Source organism: Pygoscelis adeliae, unplaced genomic scaffold (genome assembly GCF_000699105.1).
Source record: "Pygoscelis adeliae isolate BGI_AS28 unplaced genomic scaffold, ASM69910v1 Scaffold131, whole genome shotgun sequence".
In the NCBI taxonomy this organism is placed as follows: domain Eukaryota; kingdom Metazoa; phylum Chordata; class Aves; order Sphenisciformes; family Spheniscidae; genus Pygoscelis; species Pygoscelis adeliae.
In genome coordinates this window covers 1,062,588-1,087,546 of record NW_008824058.1, presented here as the reverse complement: position 1 = coordinate 1,087,546, position 24,959 = coordinate 1,062,588, and the positions used below count along the sequence as shown (strand labels likewise).

The 24,959-nt window shown below is 43.3% G+C and overlaps 1 protein-coding gene across 3 annotated transcripts in view; it reads left to right on the top strand.

Moving 5' to 3' along the window:
• Positions 1-353: 353 nt before the first annotated feature.
• Positions 354-24,959, top strand: part of GPD2 (glycerol-3-phosphate dehydrogenase 2 (mitochondrial)) — a 66,272-nt gene continuing 41,666 nt past the window's right edge. The window contains exons 1-3 of one of the 3 annotated variants that reach the window (XM_009334031.1): positions 354-610; positions 13,618-13,725; positions 22,579-22,750. In XM_009334031.1, the coding sequence (XP_009332306.1) occupies positions 13,624-13,725; positions 22,579-22,750 (274 nt within the window). In that variant the 5' untranslated portion in view covers positions 354-610; positions 13,618-13,623. Of the gene's footprint in view, positions 611-1,226; positions 1,297-13,617; positions 13,726-17,330; positions 17,479-22,578; positions 22,751-24,959 lie in introns of those variants that run through there. The other 2 variants (XM_009334030.1, XM_009334032.1) reach the window with 2 other exon arrangements.

Genomic DNA, 24,959 nt, shown 5'->3' with positions numbered 1-24,959 from the left:
GGGGGCGTGCTCGGCTCCGGTGGGGAGGGTGCTTCGGTGTGAGGTCTGTGCCCGGCACGCGGGTTGTAACCTCGGGTTCGACTCTGAAGTTGCCTTTATGACACGTCTGTAGCGAACGCATCATCGCTGCCTCTCTTCTCCAGGTCTTACTTTTGCGAAGTACAGCAGGAGCTTACGCTGCCAAGGGCTCCCGCCCCCCTCCCCTCTGTTTTATTTGCGCTTTTGGGTGGAAGTAGTGTAAAGTCCTTGGCAGCAGTCCCGTCTGTCTGTGCGTTGTCCCCCCGCTCAAGGGCTGAGCTCCCTGAGAACGTCCTGGTAAACGCAGATACAGCCCTAGTGTCTGCCTCTGTTTATGGGTAGCTGTTTGCACATGTGTAGCTATCTATAGATAATAAATGGGGGGGTTTGCAGAACTCTTTCGCTAGATTTTCTTTCTCAGACAAAGCTGGTAGAATACAGCGTCTCCTATTATTAAAAAACTGTGAATGCTGGGCAGGGAATAGCGTAGCTGTAGTTACACTGAACTTTGGAAAATGAAAATGGTTACTTCCCACTTGCATTGAACACTTTTGTGGGACCACTTCTGGGTGAGAGCGTGTTGGTGTAACAAGTAAGCCTAAACTGTTTTGAGTTCTTACCTCTTCTAACCAATTGCTTCAGTAAACGTTTGCAAGCCCATTACTGCAGGAAGCGATATAAATGCATGTGTGTGGAGACCCTGAGTTGAAAACAGCTGGATTTACTACCTGCTGAGCGTACTCTCCTGTGTACTGTAAACGGGTAGTACAGGCGCGTTGGAAGCGAGGGCTCTCCCGTCTCCGCTCTGAAGCAGTTGCACTTCTCTCCTCTGTCTCGCTCCTCGCCACGCTTCCGAATGTCTCTTACTGCCGTCAGAGGCCCTCGCCTCAGAGCGCCATGCCTGCTGCAGCTGTGCTGAGCCTTCTCCAGGGGCAAAGGCGTTGAACGTACGGCAGGAGCGCGTCTCCAGCCCTGCCGGACACAGTCAGTTTCCAGCTACATGCAGCTGCGCTCCAGCTACGCTTCTCTGCATGTCTTACTTTCATTCTCTGTGTTTGCAGTCGGCTTCTGTACCGAGCTCTCTTTGAACCACAACTGCTATTCTGCGGTGGGGTTTCCACCCAGAAAGTTTCCCTGCGTGAGAGGTTTGCTCAAGTGTAATTACACTGACGTTGGCCTGAAGACTCTGAAGTCCCTTTGTAAGATAGTCTTCTGACCATGGATAAGAAGCAAGCTTGGAGACGCAGCTGTTAGGAGCGTGGAATATTTTTAATTGAGGTTAATCAGACCTTTTATTTTTCGCGCTTATTCGTAGGTACGGTTCCTCAGAAATGTTCAGTGGTGAGCAGCGACTGACGGTTAGCTAGTAAAGACTCCATCTGATGTTTGAAGATCTTTAAGGGTTGATAGCTAAGGCAAAATCGAGTATTGGCTCTTCTGTAATAGCAATAAGCAGAATATTATTAATTTTAATGTTAGCCATTTACCAATTTTATTTAGTCCAACTTTGGATGAAAGTTTTGAGTAGGCACGCATGTGCGTGAAAAATTATTTACACACCTTGTATCTAATTTATAGTGTTACTTTTGTTGTGTATATATATGGATGTACACTTTGTTTTGCTTAATCGTGTGTGTGTGCACATGTATGCATGCACAGGAGCTCAGTAATAATAACTTTATGAGCTAGGCTCTTATTACATAATGTAATATGGATCTAGAGATCCATTTCTGCCTGGTAATGTCACTAAATTTGGAAAGCTGGATGGATGTGGCAGGTTTGAAGGCCACTAATGCAAACCAGTTTTCCAAATGAAAGCTCATACAGGTTCCTTTCCGCTTCCTACTTTGTCTTCACACAAGTCTCTGCAAGCTTTAGCAAATATTTAAAAGAAATGTGCTTTTTCCACGGTCAGTTTGCAATTGTTACTTTCTACTTTCCCATGTAAATATCTCGATGGTTTCAAAACAAGGGTTTGCATTTACAAGTAGCTCTGTGAAGTAGCAGCTTACTTCTGTCATAGTGCTTGTTCCGGCAAACAGGACTTAAAGAATTATTTTACCTTTTCTAAAATATATGGGCCTACGCTGCACTCAATTTAAACCGGAGGTCTTGATAGTCTAGTTGTATAAATTAATGAATCTCCTGTATATTGCTTTGCCTTCCGGTTGTAGTTTAAGCCTGCATTTTTCCGGGGATTAGCTTTATTGTGGGTGTGCCACTGCGGCTGATGTGAGCTCGTGGATGTGAGCGGGACCGCAGAGTTCTGCCTCCAGAAGGGGGTGGATAGCGGGGCGCATGCCTGTCCCCTTCCTTGTTGGGCACTCTCAGGAGAGTGGGAGACCACTGAAAAGCTGAGTGCTGGGTAAACAGGGAAATGAAGACGACACAAAAATTAGAGGCTGGAAAAAAAGTTCTGAAGCAGGTCGGGCAAAAGTGGGAAGATCACCCTTTAAAGAAGGAAGGCCTCGTGTGCTTCAGCTGCTTCATGGGTACTTGTGGGTTCAGACTGGAGCTACTTGGGAGTAAATGATGCAGAGCGCAGAGGCCACGGAGGCTGCGCTCTCAGCAACAGCTGCTTTGCTTTAGGGGTCCACTGCAGCTGTGCCACAGCTCTTGCTAATGTAGATGTAGCCTGTTCCTTCCGAAAAGCATTACTTCAGAAAACAATTTTTATTACGTAGTGAACAAACAATTTGTAATCAAAACTCTTCCTCAGTATCACAGTACCGCTTTTAGAAACGTTTTGTATCCCTAAATAACTTCCTTTGAGCCAGGTTCCCACGTGAACGTGTAGCCGTGTCTCAAGAGGGGTTTCCAAATGCCGGATGAACTCTCCCTGAGTTATATCCTGATAATGCTGCTGGAGCCCGGATTGTCGTTTCTCTGGTGGCTGGGTACAAAGTCTTGGACTGTGCCTTTTTTGCTTAGCAAAGTATTTCTCAAACCAAGTGTTGATCCTGATTTCAAAATGATATTAAATGCATGCCCCTCCTCTGGGATTGGATTTGCGTGTATTATCAGGTCTCAATCTTTATTCCAGTATATAAAACTAGGCTACTTCCTTGACACACCTAGGTAATCACCTAATTTGTAGTTATTTTTTGAGCAGGTACCTGTTTGTATATGCAGGTCTATGTCCAGTCTTGTAATAAGCAAAACACCTTATTTTCTAATCCTTTTTCCTTTAGTGTTTGACTAGGGGCGGGGGGAAGAAAACCGTGGATATAGGTTCAGTATTAGGATCAAGCTGAACTGGTAGACTGTCTAATCAAACACCTGCATTAAATATGAGGGGAATGAAGAATATTAGAAGAAAGGGTGAACAGCTATAAGTTAACTGTATCTAACAGGAAGGTTTCTTTCTAATTACAGTAATTGGTTTATAGTATTTGCAAGTTTGTATTGTGTGTGTGGTGGGTTTTATGGCTGATATTAACCCCCACTAATACAGAAAGAAAGAATGACTATTTGAACTATTTAAGGTAAAGACAATGTTGGCACAAGGACAAAAAAAGTATGAAAATCATCCTGCATACATTTACTCAGTAATCAGGCCAGAGACTAGGTTTCCCACTCCTTGGATGGCAGATTTTGAAGTAATCTTCCAATAGGACAGGAGGGAATTTAAATACTTTTATGATAAAACTTGATAGATGCATTATGATGTTTGTGTGGTGGGAAAGCTCAAAATACTCGTGACCTCAGTGTGTTTTTGTATTCCTGTTAGTCCTTAGGTGCAGTGCTTGGGATTACAGCCATCATTGTCTGTGAGCATTGCCTCATTCTCAGAAACATACTGCTTTCTCTGGCAAGATTATTACTGTCTGAAATCCCAAGAAAGATTTACAAATCAGACTTTTCCCCCCATTATCTGTAAGGCTTTTTTTTTTTTTTTTGTAGGAGGGTAATGAAACAGAAGAAAAAGAAGTGTTTAGGTTAAAAATACAAATAGTGGAAAGAGAAGCCATAAAAGTTTGTTCCTTGTAGGATACAGCTTAACACGGTTTGGGATATCATCTAATGCTGGGTGGGAAGATCTTGGTACCCGAGTACAGAAAGCAAATTAAGTAGTTTGAAGCAGTGGGGACCAAGAGAAGGCATGAGGATAGTATGCCTATTTTTTGCTTTGTTTTTCCTTTATTTTTGTGCATGACAAGTGCTGCAACTACTTTTGGGCACGATAGCCGAGCTAGTTGCCTGTACTGGAGCGTGGGAAGGATTTTCCCCATATGGTAAACTGCTGCTTTGCTTCCACTTATTAGTGCAGGGTGACCTGCGGGGTTTTCGGGTTTTAAGTTCTGTGTACAGGAACTTACAAATTTGTGGTGTGGTCTGTGGCTGAAAGGGAGTTGTAACCCTGTGAGCTGCGTAGATATTGTGGGTCATGTTTCTGTGCTTGGTTGGTGAGGTAGTGCTTGGATAATTACTTTAATTAAAGTGCCATAACTTGTGTTTAAGAACCCGAAGTAGCCATCGGAGGCTTTAGGAGAAGATCTGGAGGATGGACTCTGCTGTGATATCAGCCATGTTTCATACCCACTGGAACTTTTTCTTGGTCTGTGGCCTCATTATAGATACAGCTTACAGTAATTACATATAGAAGTCACGAGTGCATGAGTCAGCGGCCCAGACATCTACCTCACCAGCAGAAAACAAGCTTTGGTTGCCCTTCAAAGTGTGCTGCTATGTTCTCCTGTTTGCTGTCATTGCTGGTCAGGTAACAAGTAATGCAGGGCAGCCCAGGAGATTAGACCCGTATCAACTGAGGAGAGATGTGCTTGGTGACTGTTAGGAGTGCTGCAGGGGAAGCATCTTCCATTTTGGTTGGTTTACGCTTTAATCACCTGCTTCTAAGATGCTTACTTTGGTTAGTATGGTCTGACATCCTATGTAACTTAGTATTAACCACTTCAGGCTTTTTTAAAAGCAAAGCTATAGGAGACCTGGTAGATGATCTTGTTAACGGGGGTGCTGATAGGATTATTTTCTGACTACATCCCTTTTTTCTTGTTATTTGGCCACTTTCTGCATTGACACACCCATAAACTGCCAGTAACACACTCTTAGAATAGTACAGCCTTAAATGCTTGTTACCCACGGTGAGAATCCTAATTGTGGCCTGTCTTACTGCTATTCTGTGCGCCGTCATGGTGGCCACCTTTTAAGTAGTCCTGCAAGAAGGATCAAAAGCTGAATTAGAGGGAGCTGAGGATAGCATCTTCAGCTGTTGGGAGAAGCAGAGGCGGCAAGACGCTCAACGCGGCCTGGAGGGATGTCGGTCTGGGGCTCTCATCATCCAAAACTTACCTGAGAAGCTTTTAGAAGGAATGAGAAAGATTGAATTAGACAATGCTACTGTGCCGATAGCAAGTTATGCAAACTGTAGTGGTGATGATTATAAGTTTTCTATTTTTAAGACTTCCATTGAGTGACTCACTTTATTAGATGTGTTCGTTTAAAATGGAATGTGAAGCACCCAGATTCCATGGTAATGGCCTCATAAAGCACACAGATATACAACATAACAGATTGGATTTCTTCTCTTAATTTAACAGGTTTTGCGTCTCATACACCATGTCTGATGGCAGCGTACAGGGCGTCACACACTCCTATTGCTAAGCTCCACAGTTTGTATCCATCTGTCTCTTCACTTTTGCTAAAGTAGTCATCTTTCTTTCATCTCTAACTCTAACGCGATTCTGTGCCTGAGTTTTCCACCGTTCCCCTTCCCTTCCTCTTCCCTCACTCCTCTCATTCTTTCCCCCAACTTTGGCCGTGCGCTGCTTAGATCCAGCCCGATAACTTAATAATTGGAAAGTACTCGAGTACAGCCATGCCGGCGATTGCAGCCCTTCCTTTTCAGTCACCTGGCCGCCTCGGGTGGGAGCGGGAGCCCTGGTAGGTGCCTGTGCGCGCTCTGGGCTGTGTGGAGTTACACAACTCAAAACAGGATCCAGCCAACAGTCTTGCAGCTACCTGGGCTGGGCATTACGGGAAATAAGGAAGGCAAGTCACTCCTTAAGGCTATATCGGGCTAATGAGAGCTGCGGGGTGGCAGATGTTTGTTGCAGGGGGCACGCTATTCAGAAGCATCTATTGAAGAGGGTGTTGAAATCCCTTCTTTAAAAAACAGGATGTAAGTTGTGCTTTGTATGCTTTTTGGTTTTTAAATGTGGGGCTGAAAGTGAAGCAGAAGGATCCTGCCTTTAAGAAGTGTATTAACTGATGAAGCGGAGCCCTCGCCCGTGGTGAGGGGGGTCCAGGGTCTGTTAGCTTGTGAGGTTCACCCGGGGACCTCACTGAGGCAGGGTTGCCGGTCGCCAGCCTGGACTCTGGAGTGGGAGCTTCCAATGGAAGTGACTACTGCATGCTTCTTTACGTCGAAGTAAGTGCGACTCTGAATTGCTGGTTAAGAAATGCACTGCAGGAGGGAGCGGTTCCTACTGTGACGACAGTTTGTATTAACTTTTTTAACTTCTGGAAACTGAAAGCATGAACTTGTCCTCATAGATCTTTTGTGTGGTTTCATTTCGTGTAACCAGCGCTTTCCTCCCCACAACCCTTCGTGTTTCCTTTCAAGTTTAAAGCCTATTTCTCCTTATCAGAAGTCCTTTAATAGCTAGAATTTTGAGCTAATGTCCTTGTGAATCTTTACCAATACTCAGCTGGTTTGCTGAGAAATGTTCCCTGTGGGTTATTTAACTCTTTGGACAGATCACGCTGTACGCAATACCTGCTCCTCATGGCATGCCGCTGGCTCCTCCTGTGCCAGTCAAGGGCTCCTTGCTCCTGCCTGAGCTTGTTCCAGAGCCTGTCGGGGACTTCAGCCCACCCTCTAATCGAGAGCCTGGGTCCACGGGGTGCCGTTTATGACCTGTATTGAAACTAAGGATAAGGCTTAACATGCGGATTTACAGTGTCAGGTGCCCCTTACAGATTAAAGCACTATATGCTGTTTGAGCCATTTTTAAAGGTGACTCAAAATACTTGTGTTATGGAAAGATGACTTATTTCTGACTGCATCACTTCTCATGCTGTCTGCTATTATAATTTTCATTAAAATAAAATTCAGTTTCCATCACAAGCTATTGATCTCAGCTTGGAAGAGAGTCAAGTTTTATTACCCACTTGCAAAAGATGAGGGGTGTTTAGGTGCAGGCTCTTCTCTGTGTACACAGCAGTCTGTGTACAACCTTTGTCGTAACTGTGTGGACTGCATTCTTTCCCCTTTCATCTTCTGCGCTCCGGTTTATCCTGCTTGGTGCTGACAGTAGCCTTTAGCAGCCGTTCTGGGACAGAACTTGAGGGGAAAAAACCCGCCAGTGTGTGTTTAGAGAGCCTCTAATTTCTCTTTGGTTGTGTGTACACTGGGACAGTGCTTAAGCCGTCCTCTTGCCTAGAGGAGACCTTGTTGTGTGCCATGTCCCACATGCAATGCAGTTCCCTTCGGAAAGAAGCCGGAGCATTTGGGCAGGGAGGAGTTGCAATATGCTCTAGTAGGGCCCTGCTGAAGAGCCTGGGGCAGAGCCTCAGCATGGCACACAGCAGCCTGGCACGTATATATCGTGTCTCTGCCGGCTGTTTGTCTGGGGCTCTGCCTGCCTGCAGTACCTGCTAATGCCCTGAGCGCAATTTAGTCTAATCCAAATACATCTCCTCATACCTCGCAAATACGGGCTCGCGGGTTCCTAGGATGAAATTGAGATGTTCTAGGTGTAAAAGCACTGTCTGTAGGTTTGAATGCCTGTCTAGCTTTGCGTTGGAGTAGCTTATGTTAAGCCATATTTTCCTTTCTGTCCCTGAATAAGCTTCTCTTACCAATGGTGAGCAAGATTTATGTGCCAATTTGAGCAGCTGGTCTCCTGGGAGCGTTCCTTTCACCGGAGAATTGCATATAATCTGGCTATCAGCTCCGAGTAGAGCTAATGACACACGTACCTGGCTGTCGGGCAAGCAGAGGGTAGCCCCTTACCGACAGCTGACGGTTGAGGCTAGAAATCCCTCCTGTATAGAGGGCATGAGCCTGCCAGTTTCTTTATGTTACATGTTATCTTGCATAATGAAAGCGGCAAAATTGTTCTCTGTGGCATATCTAATTTCACTTCAGCGCGGTTAGTACAGCTGTATCCACAATGAGACTGGTATAAGCTCCCGCTGCAGGAGTGATCCTGAACCCCGTTCCCTATGTGCCTGTACCTTCGTGCCCAATGTGGTAGTGCACAGAGCTCACCACCGATGTCCGCCGAGTTGTCGTAAACAGGTTGTGTTAGTGGAAAGGCTTGTCACAGCTCTCTGCATGTTGTTATATGTGCAGTGAAAAAACTGCTCATTTGTGGGAGGAAGCTATGGGGCAGTCGGATCAAGTTGTAACAGTATGTGGGCAACCACATTTGTATTCTAAGGATGTTAAACTGGGACAACAGAGGTGAGTGCCGCTCGGCTGTCCAGTCTGATCCTCCTTCGACGTTATTGCCTTTGCTGCTTTTGAAGCAGCTTCTGTACTGCTGCGGTTTGCAGCCTGGTATATAGGTACTCCCAGGTCTCTCTTTTCCCCCTTGTTATCGGTGCACGTTTCTGTGTGGCTGCATGTGAGGAAGGGAGGCGGTGGAAGCGGGCAGGCAGGCCGCGGCCATTTCAGGTCCCCAGATCTGACTGCCCGTGGTTGAGTGTCAGCACTTCCAGGTGCCGGTGGAGCTCTGCAGACTTCTGCGCATGTTGCGTTGCTTGCGCTGGATTCTGCAGGGTAAAAAGTTTCACTGGTAGAAATTTGAAGGTGGAAGAGGTTCGTATGCCAAAAGACCGTGGTAAATAGACACCATTCTAAAGGTTTTGTATCTCATCCAGAATTTTCAAGAAACCAATTTTGAGTTGAACTTTCATTTGATTTGGATAATCATTTAACTTCTCAAGGCTGACTGTCCTTTGTTTCTACATATGAAGGAATATTTATTGCATGCAATTGGCGGTGGAGTTTGTCAGATTCCTAATAGAGATTTTGTATAGGAAGCTGTTAAATAAAAGCTGTTTGCTTGCCTCTCTAGTATTGTTGCTTCAAAGCTTTCTGGATCAAAGTAAGCATTGTGGGGGCATGGGGGCTTTTGTTGTTTTTGCTGTTTAAACGAATTCTATTATCTGGAAGAACTAGTGTTTATTCCAGTTAATGCATGAGAACCTGTGGCATCCGCAACGAAATGTTGCCTGTCAGCACACGTGAGTACAACAGTAGGGTGTGGGGGGGTTACGAAAGGCATGTTAGCATGGCAGGCTGCTGATACCCGACGGGAAGTATGGAGGAAATGGCACAGGGAGCTCCTGCAGCTGAAGCAGCTGAAAGCAGAGACCTTGGGTCTGTGCCTGCTATTTGCAGAGGCCTGTTGGGAGATGGAAACGGAGGAGATGTGGCTCTCTGAACATGAAGAGCAGGTGTAATATTAGTCATTATCTTATTTCCCAGCACTGGCCCAGTACAGCTTTTATTCAGTGTGTGAGCATGTTCTGTTTGAGGGTTTTTTAACAAAAAAGTTATCAGAAGAATAGATATTTCAAACTACTGAAAAATAGCATAACGCTATCTATGTAACTCAGAGTTGTGGTGAGTGTTGAGTTTATTCCTTCTGATTACTTTCATAAGTTTGTGCAGCATTGTTCTACAAACAACTTAGAAATCTACTACAGGTGTTTGGGGGAATTTGTGCTTTTTTTTCCTTCATATATAGAGTGATATTTCTAGTGTGACTCACAGGGAAACTTTAGATTTTCATTGATGCAGTAAGGGTTTTTTTTAACCCCTAACTAAAGAAATGAAGGTCAACTGAATAAAAGACATAGCTACATTATTTCTTCAGTTTTAAAAACTTGGATTTTTTTTTCCCCCAGAAGTATTGATAAAATGCTTGGTAAAAAGGCCCAGTAGAACATACAGTCCAAAGATCATTATTTCCTCGTTTTAAACACAAAAATAAATGACTTCCAAAGCTGTCTGGGAAACTGCATTTTTAAAGTAAACTGGTGTAGGCAATGATCACCAAGGCTTTTAGTCAGTGGTTCGTATACCTTGTGCTGCTCTTCCAGTCCTACTCAATGCAAATGTAATGGTTTAACTCCAGTGGGTATGTACCTGGTCTTCAAAATTAAATCTCAGAAAAGGCTTAAGGAGGCCAGGGGACAAGAAGCAAGGATTAGTGTTGGCCGTGCCTTCAGTTACCCCGGTTCTGCAGTCGGCCCCTCCGCAGGCTTGGTTTGACCTTGGGTGGAGGGTGCCTTGTTGCACAGTGGAAGGTGCTCAGCTAGGAGCCTGTTGGACTGCGCTTGCCATCGAACACCAGCTGCTGAGCTATGGCTCTCAGTTAGTTTGTTCATAGTTAATGAACTTCTGAAGAGTTTATGAACTTGAGCAGAGCTTGAACTGGGATAATTAGGGTTTGTGCTTCAGCCATCACCCTGTCTTACTGAACTTGGTAAAACATTGAAAGGATGCACTTCCATTTGTTTTCTCGAAAGCCAGTATCTCTGCAGACACATAAGCCGGCTTGTTGGAAGATGCTAATTTGTTCTTTTTAAACTCCCTTGGATTCTAGAGCATATTGTGTTCCCAGAACAGGCACTTGCAAGGGTTTCATACTCTTATTTGAAGTGACTCCTTTGCTGATGTGTAAGGTGTGTGAAACTACTTCAAGACTGCCACCAGTTTGCAATCTGAAAGATGAGTTGTTATTCTAGCGACTTGAATAAACCTTATGGTAGAAGCGCGTAGTACACAGAGTGCTTGGATGATGTGTATGTATTCACCATCACCATATGCTTCGTGCGGCTATAGACAGTATGTGAACTGATGTTGATTGTCTTAGTACTTTTATTTTGCAGGAGACTATGAGTGTTGTGATGGCAGTGCAAGTTTTCCTGCTGCACGTTTTAATTCTTGTGCAATACTGAATTTCATACTGTGTTACGACTTCATGCGTATCTGTAGGCATTTTCAGGTATGTGGAAATGGTATTACAGAAGGTTGTCTTAACAGATTTAAGGTGGTAGAGTTTAGCTGATGGTTAGTTTTTATTTTTTAATCGGTGGGGGGGAGATAAACCTACAGGATGGGGTCTGATTCTGAGGCACGCTGCTCCGGTGATAGGACGTTTCTCGGATTGCTCAAATCCTGTTGTGCAAGACTCGTGCTAGACCGACAGGAGAGGGGCTCTGCAGGTGACAGGCCTGCGTCCTGGTGTGTGTGGCTGTCCCAAGAGCTGGCTGTGCTGGGCTGCTGTGGGAGTGCTCCAGTGGGTCCCGCCGCAGGCAGCCTTCTTCGCTGGGCACTCACTTTCCTCTTGCAGTGGCAGCCAGCCTGCGATGCAGCTGGGCAGTGGACCACAAACCTGATCGGGAGCCCTCGGGAGCTGGAGCCGGGGAGGGGCAGCCGCACTGTAATGCCAAGCGCATTGCTCTGCAGCGAGCGTATGGGGAGGTGTAGGGGTGGCTGCGGCGGTGAGTCAGCCTGGCTATCTGTGATGGATAGCACCCTGCCGTGGTGCGCTCCTTACGGAGCTGTGTACTGGGGGTAGGGCAGCTGCTCGCTGTTACTGGCAGCAAGGTCCGAGACATCTGACTCAACGCTTACTCCCTGTTTCCGTGGAGGTGCTGTAGCTTTTGAGGCCAGGCCTCCACAGTAACTTTCCTTTGAGAAACTTCCCTTGCTATGGTTTTTTTTTTGTCTGTTACCTTTCCCTTTTACTCCTCCCTGTCATGGTATAAGGGAAAGATGAAGTTGGTCTTTTTTGAGACCAAAGTAAATGGAAAATGTGATACTCTACATACATACCAAGAAAGGTCGTTATGGTGGGAATCTTCAAGAGCATACATGGCTGCCCTTCAGAAAAAAAAAAAGTTGGAAGCTGGAAGTCTTGGCTTTCTGTACAATAATAACTTGCATATAGTACATACATACATCATCTGTACATCAGATGTTTGCATACAATAATTGTGTGTGGAGTTCCCCCCCACTGAGCGTGCTGCAAGTAAAGTGCACAGGGAATGAAGTTAAGATCTACACCATCTTAAAAAAGAAATTCTCATTTGGCTTGTGTCTTAAATATGTTTGGTGTATTTTTTTAGGAAAAAAAACTAGTTATGCTAGCTGGAAGAACTAACAGGAGAAAAAAGATGAAATGTGTACAGATGTGGTAGTAACATACAATGTTTCGTGTTTAATTGTATTTATAAGGCCAAAGAAATAACTCTTCAGCTGTAAGTAGTTTGCTGCAAATCTTGGCAAGAAAGCTGTGCGCTGCCAAAAGTAATGGCTTATAACCCAGTCTGGTGTGTTCGGTGTAAGATGGGCAGCAGCTGTGGAGTGAGGGCTGCAAAGCCTCTAGATCAGCAGGCGCCGCGTGCAGCCCGGGATGCAGCAAGGCGCCGTGCCGTGCCGGAGCTGTGCCGGACCAGGGCAGCGGGGGTGGCCTGCAGGGCCTTGCCGGGGCACCAAGGCAAGGGCTGACCCCCTAGCCAGGCTTCGGGTGAGGCTACCGGGGCCTCCCCCTGCCCAGCCCCGGGATGGGGAGCCACCACGGCTCCCTGCTCCTGGCCCGGGGCCACTCCCGACACGTTGTAAGTCCACTGGTGTTCCAGTGTTGGCACGGGGCTGTACACGTCTGCTTCTGCTTTAAGCCTTAACAGCGCTAAATCTCTTGTGTGAAGACTGCTGGGTGAATCTGGGGCTTGGACAAAGATGTCTTCCTAACCAGAGGGCTTGGAGCGCTGATGGGAGTCCTTCAAACTTGATGTATGTTGTTTCTAATGCAATGCGAGCTGCCGCGGTCCTGGGAAGATGGATTAGGTTGTGCCTGCTTAAGATTCAGGTCAGTTCCATGCAAATTTTTCATTCAGTTTCCGAACACTGGGTCTCTTAGGAATTTGCCTGACCCACATAGGGCTAGTTTTAAACCCTCTATAGCTAGTTGACAAAGTTCTGCACTTATTTCGAGCCACTTAATCTTGTCCACTGTCTCTGCTGCTGCTTCTCGCTGAAGGACCTGCTTCCTGACTAGCAGTGCATTGCTTCTCCACCATTCGTGGGTAGGACAAGCTTTGCTGGTATACAGTGGATACTGGGATTGTAATTCCTGGCTGGAAAGCAGGATGGAGTGCTGTTAGGCAAATGTGCTTGTAGAAATTGATGGGACGGGAGGGTAGCTAAAGGTGATCTTGTCAAGCAGATCGGCTGTTCTGTTGTGATAAGGATTTGGTGGCCATGTGGCTGATGACAGGGTGTTCTTGTTCTGCTTTTGCCACAGTATTGTAAGCACTTGTCACATACACGACTACTTAGAGTTTAAATGGGAGGTGTGTGTACATCTACTTGTATATCTAAATACTCCTTTGTTGTTCAGCTTTCACAGCAAATACCAGAGCACTCTGGCTTGCCTCTGTCTAGACTTTGTTTAGAAATTATTAATACTGCAATGAAAATTGCTAATTAATATATTGCTACCCTAAGTTTCAACTTGTCACAACATTGTCATTAGTTTCTGCAAATGGTCTATTCTGTGTAGCCTAGATTCTAACATGGTAAAACTGCCTATTAATTTTTATCTTCTCTTCTTACAGTAAAAAATGGCATTTCAGAAGGCAGTGAAAGGAACTGCTCTCATTGGAGGAGGTGCCATAGCAACAGTTTTTGGCCTCTCTCAATTTTCTCAGTATAGAAACAAACACGTAAGTATTAATTATGATCTCTGATAAAATATGAAACTTAAAATCTGTTTGAGCGTATGTTAGGCTTATACGAATAGTTTTGTTTGGAAAGGAATGCCAAGAGCCTCTCAGCTTGATTTGGTAGGTGCTAATCTGGAGGATGGCATTAAACGATGTTTCGCTATTGTATGTCTTTAACCAGTGGGGAAGTGAGATTCTTGTAAATCATTTTTCATGTTTAAAAAATGACCTTTGTGTACTACTAGGGATTTTACTTAGTTGCGGGAGGAGTGGAAAGTACCAATTGAAGTATAAGCACTAAGTAGAGTTTGGACAGTATTTTCAAATTTAGAGGCTTGAAGTGAAACCACTAGTGCTACCCCTGAAAATCTCAGCTTCAAAACAGTCATGGTGGCAGCTCTCGCTCAGTTCAAATAGCTGAAAACTGTTTTAGGATAGGATCTGTGCCAAAGAAGTCAATGGTGAGGCACCCGTTGTTTCTGGTGGGCATTGGCCTCTGTCTGGGTGGGCACAACCTAGACACTGGTAAGCTTGAGGCACAGTTCAGTGCTGTCTTCCAGGTAACTAAGGCACACGGACAGAATAAATTCCCCGAGCAGTGAAGGGTGATGTTGGAGACTTACTGTTAAAGTAAAGTAGTGGTAGCAGAAGGAGATGCATTAGATTCTGGTGTCAGTTTGTGGACTGATTCTTGCTGTTGTAGAAAATAGATTGCATTGGCATAGCTGCTCCTCGCAGTAGAGTCAGAGTCACCATGCTCTTTGACTTGCTTCTCGATGCAGAAGCCAAGGAGAAATCAGTAAAAGGAACATGTGTTGTGGACTGGTTTTAGGCAGAGCTGGTGTGGATCACCAACTACTTTGTCTTAAAGCAAATAAATGCCCATTATTTTAATGCAGTTGTGCTGTGCTTTAGAGTTATAAAATAACCATGTCTGGGCTTAGTAGATGTGTGTAAGGGAACACGTCTTCTGATCTTGTGCTAAATGTGGGCTGTGAGGCTGGCACCTCGCATTTGGCCAAAAATATTTGCAATCAGTGTTCCATAAACTGGTTGAAGTAGGTGTAGTCAAAGCTCTGGCCTGATTTGCTTCAATCTGGGTTTGGAAAAAGCTTAAGCCCAAGGAGCTACCTCCTTGTTCCTTTGAGATGGTATCAGTCTGAGCAGCTAGGTGAGCAGATGCTCGTTTCGCATTTCACCTTAGAAATGTAATCAGTCAGCCCTTCATCCAGGCAAGCTGTTACTCTGTGAACTGCTTTAGTTACCACACATTTACTATAAGTTGCCATTCAAATTGGGCAAACTGAAAATAGGAACAGAAGAAGTGGATCTTAATGGTCTAGTTGAAGGTAAAACAGCGGGTGATGGGAGACAGTCTTCGCTTAGCTCCGTGAAGGTGTGTGTTATGTCTGAATAAATGATAATCTGAATCTTCTGGCTGTTTCTATGGGGAGGAGGAGTAGCAGCCGAGGTATTGGTAAAGCAAATGAGATGAGTCATTTCTGGGGAACCTAGCTGGAAAGTGGATAAGCTGGGATCCTTATGGCTTCAGGAAAAATGTTGCAGAAAATAAAACCTAGCATTTAAAGTGAGCTTCCCATTGGGCTGCCAGTCTTGCACCTAGCTGATAATACTGTTTCTAACTCTCTCTGGAGTCTTTATCACAGGATTTTACAATCTGGCTTCATTGCTGTCAGAAATGGCAGCTTCAAATTTTAGGGCTGTTAAATAAGAGGAGGAGTTGGAAGTGTAAAGTGATGTGGATAGCTCATTTGTTGTATATGCGCTATTCCAGAATTCAGGGAATTCCTGTTTTTCTGGGAACGGGTGGCCATTGGATGGCCATTGTGAATTTCCAGAGAAAGATTAAAAACCAGAGTTTTACAGAAGGTGATCATGGTGTGAAAATGAAATAACCACTTGTCCCCCAATTTCTAAACCTGTTGCGTAGGATCAGTCTACAAAGGATCTGAAAATTTTCAGCATATGTGTAAGCAAATGGATCTGTCAAGTGAACAGCATGTTGTTTTCATGTTGTACTAACTTGCACACTTCCCACGTGATGTCCCTTAAAGCTGCTGCCTTAAACACCTAATATAGGGCAGCAGGTGGAACATAACTGGAGGGATTGACACAAAGGAGGACAGTCCGTTTGTTGTGTTGACATATCTAAGCTGTGGGCATGTCCCCCAGCCCAAGTGTCCTCTCTTAATAATGCCTGCCAATCAAATATGTGCTAGGGCAAAGATCTTGTCTTCCTTTGCCAGGGAAGGATATTGCCCCAAGATGTGCACTAATTGGCTACGCATTGTAGGAAATCTGTTGTTATTTCAAGAACAGAATCCATCACATAATAAGACAGAAATAAAATGCTCCGTTTTTTTACCCATGTTTGTATTGCCTCACTCAGTGACTGGATGTCTGTGCTGTGGCTAGCATCCTGCAATTAGGGGCACCCCATTACAGAATAAAGTCCTCGGCTGGCTAATAGTCCTGAACATAGTCTAGCTGATCTTTCTTCGCTTTCCATGTTTGCTCAACTGGTGTTCAATGTTTCTGTGAAACTTGGCTGTCCCAGGTAATTCCAGGGGAGAAGCTGAAGGGTGGGGAACTTCTGGCCCTTGAGCATGAGTGGGAGGTCATTTGGACTCGATGATCTTAAAGGTCCGTTCCAACCTAAATGATTCTATGATTTGTTAGTCGAGCGTACTAATGAGTGGTTTGTCTACTAAGAGGGACGAGTATTGGCGATTTCTGATGTTGAAATTTAAGTTGTCTTTGCTATGTTTGAGAGTCAAAAGCTGACTGTGAGGAGAATGGCACAGTTAGCGTGGTTTACTTTGTATGTAAACAGCTATAAAGTGTTTACACCTTGGAAATAAAACACCCCATTGATTCAGATCTGTCCTGGCTTTCAAGATTTTTATCCCAACTTATTTTTCTATACACGCACACGCGTGTGTGCTGACATTTTGGAGCACACTTCTGCAACAGCAATTGAGGCGATATAATCTGAGAATATATATCTGTGTATGGCATATGCAGGCATACAAGCAGTTTAGTAAATTGCCCTTATCGTGTGTTGGGTTTTTCAACAACACACAGTTCCCGCTGAGCAAAGGGAGGATGGGAACATGTGTTGACATGACAGAACTGTTGTTGAATTTAACTCATAAGCTGATAGATGAATATTGCACTTCTGTGTCTTGTTTAGTAACCTGATCACTGGGATATTTACTGAATTAATAAGCTGGGTTAGCTTAATGCTATGTGTAAGGGAGTAAGTAGGAATGACACTAATTCAAGCAAAACCTCTTTCGGTAAACACACAGGAGTGGTGCTTTCATATTGAATAACCGTTACCCTTAAGGAAGCTGGTCAAGCTTTCTGTGCAGCCTTACTGATTTAGGCTGTTGAAGGCAAATACATAGGTCTGACAAGGAGGCTTTTGGTTAGATTAAAAAGAAAAACCCTTTTCCAGAGAAAAGGAGGCAGTTGGGGAACTCTTCGCGGCAGATAGTGCAGAGGTCTGAAGAAACTAGTCCTCCTGAACTGTTTTCAGATAAAGCAAAAGTGTGCGTAGATTCTTACATTTTTTTTTTCAGTGCTACCACTGTAAATGAATTTCATCTTAAACAATACAGAAACTCTCAAATCCATGTACACTATATTGACTGCCAGTCACGAGCTCCTGAAAAGAATCGTATCTGAGATGAAGTTGGACCCCTCTGAGACATAAAATACACAGGCTACGTACATAATTGATTGATTTAGCCTCAAATATTCAGATGCCTGAATGGCAAAGGTGATACAGCCAGCCTTTGCTAGCTGTTTCACCAGCGCTTCTAACACTAATGGTGATAGAGAAATGGAAATACCAGTTTCTCTTGCTTCTTGCAGATGCTGACTGAATTGCTGCATTCTTGCTTTTTGTGCCTTTATTTTTGTGCATCAAGCCAAGTGGGCTAGTATTAGATATGATGTGAGTATTGTTTGATGTGCCAAGTTTGAACTGGAGACCACTGATGATTTTTTTTTTTCCTTCCCTGTAATCATTAAGGGAAAAAGCGCTGCTTTGCTTTGGAGTTGTAAGAGATTGCTGTCTTTTCCGAACTAAGCCCACCAGGCAATCCTTCTCTTTTTGGTGTGTGAGTACATTGTTGGTCAGTAGGAATTGCTCATCAAGGTGAATCCAATAGAGTGTGATAATATGATAATGCATCAGGGCCTGCTTTTGGGTTTTTTAATTACTACTTTTTTTTTTAAATGAATAAGGATGATGAATTTGACTCTGCAAACCGACCTGGAGATTTACATTAGCAAATTAACAAGAATGCTTGCTTATGGATTAGTAGATCACTTTATAACTTCATGATTGAATTCAAACTGCCAAACTAAATTTCTTCTCGCTAAGAGTGTAATCAAAACCATTCAAGGAACTCTTGCCTGAGAAATTGTAGATATAAACAGCAATTGCTTATTTCAGTAAACATACTTGTTCACTGCCAAACTAATCACGTTATTGCAGATGGAATCCCTGTATGCAGCTTTTCTTCATTCTCACATTTAATTGACAGCAAGATGAATCATATCTATATCAATTCCTAGCGCGCTAATCACTTTGCTTATATTGCAGTGCTAATCTCTATGCTTTTGCTATACCAGTGGCTATCTGCTTGGGACTTTGGTCTGTGTTTTACTGTAAGCCATTTGTTGTGAATAATGTGTTTAAAAACAAAACAAAAGATACAGTCAAAACCAAATGATGCTAGTACTTCTTGAACTCTGAATTTTGTTTTTCTCGTGTTCTCTTATTTTCCTGAAGTTAGGTTGTACACTTTGAAAATAGTCACTTGTTTTCCTGAAGAAGGCATGTCTGGAAATGTAGTGCAAAACTAATTTTGAGATGGGGATATCCACTTTTTTAAAGCTTAAGAAAGTTGAGCACATGTAGCTGAACTTGATCAACCAAAACACACGCAAGAGTAAGCCATGGGTGTTTTTGGCCTTCCCAATTCCCTTCTTGTCACTGTTGTCTCCAAGTCACAGGGTGATATTTAGGGAAGCTAGGAAACTGGCATCAAGCTGTCTTGTCTGTACGCTCTGTAATGATGCAGCACTAAAAAGCATGCTTAATGCAACGGCTTACCAAGGAAAAACCAGAGGCGGTGTAGGAAGCCAGACGGTAATACTTGCTACACAACCCAGAAAGCTGCAGCGTTGTCGCAGGTTTCAGGTATTCAAGGGGAAAAACCTTTCGTGGGCTGCGTTCTTGTCCCCTTTCGGGAGGGGAAGCTGTGCAGAGCCGCTGCTGGAGGCGGTCAGAGGGGTCACAGCAAACCTCTGCAGAAGCACGGGGGCAGGAGGGGTCGTCTTTATGGCCACGGAGGAAGGAGTGAAGACAGGAATGGCTGGATCCTCTCAGTGCCTCCCTCCTTGTGTCCATCGCTCCCTGGAAAAACGCATTCTGGAACTGCACCAGTGTACCATACTTTAGGGGTATAAAAGCTTCTACCATACTTCGGGGGAGAAAAGTTTTTAGCACTGCTAGAGATGAGTAGGCTGAGGAGAGCAGGGCAAGAGGCAAAAGTAGGTGGGAATGCACAGGATTCATTGGTTAGAAGAATAACGTGGAAGCTGAATTTCTTTGAAGTGCCAAAACTTTGTACCTCATCTGGTGATCTCTGCCAGCTGCCACATGTTAGTAGGTAAACATGTGAGAGCGCGGGGAGGCTGTAATTGGGAGGCTCATCAAGACTGACCCAACTGCTTCACTTTGACTCAACCTCTCCGCTGTCTGTGTGCCTTGTAACTCCCTGAACTCCTGGGGCTGGCAGCACGTATGTCTCCATCCGAGAGTTGCGGTGGGTTTAAACAAGCTTCTAGTTAGGAGACCTTTCATTACTGTGCATTTGTAGTTGGTGACTAAGCCTGGGCCACAGTTGGTTGAGTGCTCAATGCGGCTGCTCACGCGCCCGGAGGTGAGCCCGTGCCCAAGCACCTCGCTGGGCCGGGGTCTGGGGCCGGTTGGGCTGGAGGTGACCCCAGCGGAAACCACAAGCACTGTGCTTGGGGAAAAATCAGTGGTAATTCTATAGCTTGAGTCATAATTTAGCAAATTTTGGTTGTTTTATTGAAAATTGTTTTTCAGTCTTCACTTTATTTCTGGGAAGATATGAATACTTAATATTAAGTGAAGCACTCTTTCTCTAGTCCAACCTTCCTCATTGGTGGAATTGTAACACACGTACAATGAGAGTGGTTGCTGCTATCCTAAGTAATTTGCATGAGCTACTTGCATTACAGTCAATATAATCCACAATTAACAATCAAGTTCATCCTGTAATCATCTTTTGCATATGCACTTCCTTTAGACGTGGCTACTAGCTATTAGACTTTACTCTCAGTTGTATAGTAGTGATAGGAACATTGAGAAATAATGCATTTCAGTCATAATACTGCTGAAGAATGAGCAAATAATTTTGAACAAAAATATTCAGGATGTACGCACTGTATAATCTGAGTTCAGGCTTCTTGTGCATGGCAGGATTGGCTGTTAATTTACAGTGGACGTGTTGCAAGAATTGCTTTTACCTTAACTCACAAGGTCTGCTTACAGAGCTGTATGACAACCAGTGAATTGCTTGCTAAAGAGGAACTACACCGTTTGGCTAGCTACTCATGGAAACCCGTTCAGCTGCGCATGTGAACAGATGGTGGCAAGTGACTGAGCTACCTTTTGTCAGTCAAGCTATTTTAATATGGCAGGTGTATATTCCCTCCCCGATGCAAATGCCAGGGAAAGTGGCTGGAGTTCCTAAAACCTGGAGGTGGCTTATATCAGCGGAGAGCTTTCCATAACCGCAGTGATCTAGGAGCATCTATCTGGGAAACTCAACACGTGGGCTGAGTAACGATAAAACACCGAGGCAGGGTAAATGGTGCTTGTGATGGTGTGTTTGCAGTGTGAGACTGGGCTTAGGAGTTAGTTCTGTGGCGATTGTAATTCATGGTTAACAGTGCAATAAGCAATGAAGTTACAGAAATAACTGAGCAACTTGCCTAGTTCAGTTTATTCAAGGAATGTTTGGAAATAAGAACTTAAATGGGAGAGCTTCCTTGTACGTTGTAAGCAGTGGTTGGAAAGAGAATAGACAAATTGTGCTAGATGATAGTAAGAAAGTAGTATTTTGTGTTTTGTCACTTGAATTTGTATTGGTTTACTCTTTCCTGTCTAGGAGATCTAGACACAAGCTGTTTTACATCAGTTAAGTCTGCCATTTGGGCTAAAGACTGGTTTGTGCTCAGACCTTAGACTATAGGATTTAGACAGGTTTTTCGTGTGTCAAAAGTGTTTATAATTTTCAGGAAACTCTGAAAATGTTAATTCTTAATTTCCTGTTTGTTTGTTTTGATCCATTCTGAATCGGCCAATTAGTTCTTCTGTCCTGGTCTCCTTGCCTGTGTAGTGTAGGCCTATATTTGTTTTCAAACATGTATTTCAAATCAGTAGTGGTTAAAACAGTTCCTTTGGAAGTACTAGGTACCAATAAAAGCACTCCTCTCAATCAAGCAAAATTCAGAGCACCAAAATCTGGTTATTTCTGAAAGAGCTGGCTCAAGGGATGTTCTCAAGGTCGTGGGGGTTCTGCTGCTGAGTTAGGATGTTCTGGCTCGGTGGCCAGTGCCTCGACTAATCTTCTTAAATTGTAAACACAGGTTCTTTGTCTGCCAGGTACACTTAGGTACAAGTGATTACTCTGTTGTGGAAAAGATGGGTCCGTTGGGTCTTAAAAAATAGTCGTGAGAGAAATTCACTGTCTGGTTTTGTGCAGAATGTGGGACAATGGTGAATGAAGAAAACTTGGGAGGAAAAGAGCTGGAACAAAAAGCAAAGCTAGAGCTGAAAGCAAAGAGAAGGCAAGCATGACTTTTGTGGTCTTGCACCCTATTTAACTGTCTGAACAACTATGATACCTGCCTACAACCTATTGTATATAAAATTGGTGTGATGAATATGAACCCACAGCGATGGCAGTCATAACATTATTATTATGATGTATGTGACGAGTAATAGGTTTTGGGGATTCCTGTAACTAAAGGTTTTCAGAATTCAGTTTAAATTAATGTTACTGAAGAGAGCCTTCAGAAACTGGTTAAAACCTTAAAATGTAAACCGTGGTCCATATTAGTTGACTGAGCAAGCACGTCAGCCTTTCTCACCACAGTCACTAAATGGAGAGCAGTACTGGCTCGTGGAATGCTGTAGGATATAAATTGCTTTGCTTGTAAGATTTTTAAAAAAGGATATGGAAATAGTGTTTCTTTGGTGTTTTAGTATACTGTATTTGACAGTAAACCACACTGTCTCATGAACCTGATCAAATTTGAGCTTAGATTAATGCCACTGTACAAGTAATCAATTTTAAAATATATAAAATGTACGTTCATCTTTAAGTCCTTCGCTTTGATGGATTTTTTTGGCAGAGAGTTGAGAGCCTAACCATGTGTCTGTTTATTAAAATACTTCCTGAGCATCCTGTAACATTTGACATAGCCAAAGACTATTCCTAGAAATAATTAATATAGGTAGTAGCATTTGAGTACAGCATTATATTGAAGTAGGCAAGATAAAGTAAATGTGTGCTAACCCTTTATGGTTTTAGTACTGTTTGTTGCTCCATAATGTTCTAATACAATATTATTATTAAATACAGGCAAAGTGACTGGGAATATTTTGAGTTTCCCTTTGTGGTTATAGAAAATGCTGTGATTCGGCTGTGTGTGTGTGTACACATATGTGTGTATACACAAGAAATACAGATCCTCATGTGTTCCTTTTAATCTCTGTAGGGCGCCTTTGTGCATGTTCAAGCTGCAGAAGCTGTGACTGTTCCAATAAAGAACCATTTCCCCACAAGAGAACAACAGATTTTGGCACTGCAAACCACAAGTGAATTTGATGTCCTTGTTATAGGCGGAGGAGCAACAGGATGTGGCTGTGCTTTAGATGCAGTCACTAGAGGTAAGGCTTGAAAATTTAATTGCATTCTTATTCTTGGATTACATGGTTTATAATAGATTTATCAGATTGGCTTTTTGAAAGTACTTGAAGATAGAGAAGGTGTACTCTGAAAGCCTGGTTCTCTTCTGTTCTCAGAAGCTAAAATGAACTTGAAGAAAAACTGTCATTGTGTTTTTGTTGTTTCAGCAGAGTCCTTATTGTCTAGATGCTTGTATGCAGTTGTCTAACAAACCTTTTTGCTGGATGCTCTTGGACGGACTTCTCATTCTCTGTTGCTCCTTAATTTGTGGGTTTATCTGTAGCCACATTTCACTTGTTTGTGCAGGAGAATATCTGCAGCAAAGAGAAGGCAAGACTTGCATAGCACTTCCAGCAGCTATTTTGAAAGGGCCAAGCATGAATTCTAGATGAGGCACAGTGGCTCTCCAGCTCATATTTCTTATAACATGAGATATCCACAATTTCTGCTAATGCATTGTAGCTGCTTAGTATATTGCAGGTTTGGAGAAGTCTGTTTGGACTTTCAATGAAAGGCACTAGCACCATTTAGTCTGAAGGTACATACAGTAGATCTGTGCTCTGATTTCCCCGCTTTTGGGGGATTAGCTGTGTAACTGGTTTAAGAAGCTACTCGAAGCAGCAGAATTGATGTTAACTTTATGCATAGCCTTAATTTATGGAAAGCTCACGGTAAAATGAGTTTAAGCTAATGCTTTTTACCTGACTCCTGCAGGAGGATGAGAACATGTATGGTGACAGTCAGTTTTTGCGCAATAGACGTGCAGATATTGCCCAGTAGTTCATGCAGTTGGTCAGACATGAAAAACTCAGTTCAGAGGGTAAAAAGCAGGACGCTAATGCCCACTCTGTCTATGTCATCCCCCTCACACAGTAACTGTGCAATTGGCCAGCAGGTTCAATCAAATTTGATAGTTCTCAAAGAGAATGACTCATTTTACAAGTTTAATGAAAATAGGTCTTCAGATGCATTCTCATCTCTGTATGAGTACTGTTTTTGCGAGAGAGGCAGTAGCATCAACTCCTGTTCTATTAACATGCTATATTCCCCCAGAATATCATACTTTTATCCAAAAAGCTATGTAAAAGATCTGTGAGAAAAGCTTGTCTCTGGAATGTGTTCTCTCAGTTGTTATTTTTGGTACAATCAGCCAATGAGAGAGAGAACCAACCTTCTTTTAGTTTCTGTCTTTGTAGACCTTGTTTCTGGTTTTGGAACTAAAATGGGGAAAAAAAAACCAGTGTAAAACATAGCAGGTAGCCATAAAGTTCTTCAGGTTCCTTAACCTGTAGATATACCTCAGAAATAAGAGGCAAAACCTGACTCCAGGAGTGTTTTGTAGTTTGATTTGGAAAATACCCCTGTAGAAGGTGTGATAATTTTGAAACAGATAAAGTATAAGGTCTGCACCGTCGGTTACATACGTCAGATACATACGAACTCATCTGGTTATTAATTTTTTTCATGTATTATTAAAGATAACTTGTGATCTTTTCACTCCTGCCTCTGCTATATCGTGGTAGAAAATGCAGTTGTAAAGCACACAGAAATTATTATAGGTAATCTGTGTTTATCCTTTTACTAGATATTGTGATTATATCAGTAGATTTCTGAAGTGTGAAATATTCCTAAGCATTTGGTTAATGAATTGTGTATTGTTGCTGTTCATTCATGGAACTTGCTCTTTTATTATGTTTGCTTCGCTTAACAACAAATTTTGCTTTTCATGTGTTTGATATATCTTCGCCAAATTATTTCTGATTGTATCCATTAATCTTCAGTCACATTTGACAAAAATAAATTACTCTGATCTTTGGAAGTTACCAGTAATAATTAGATTTTTTTTTTTTAAGGACCATAAAGTTTTGTGAGACCAGTAGATGTTAAAATGTATGATCACCAACCAATAACATAAAGCACCCCTCAAAGAGGGCAAAGGGAAGACCCAAGGGATGACTTCTGATGCAGACGATGCTCTCCTCCTTGGCTTCGCATCGTCATGTCATTGCTGTTGGTTTTGGTAGCAATGCCACTGAGTTTAACTTTTTGCTTTGCCTGCCTAAATTTAAAATTCTGCCAGTGATGGAGGTGGTCTGTTACGCTAACTTCTGTAACACAGATTGTCCTTCCACATACATGTTGTAAGTGAAAGATTGCCATGTACTTGTCCTGTGGTGCTTGTCTTGGTGG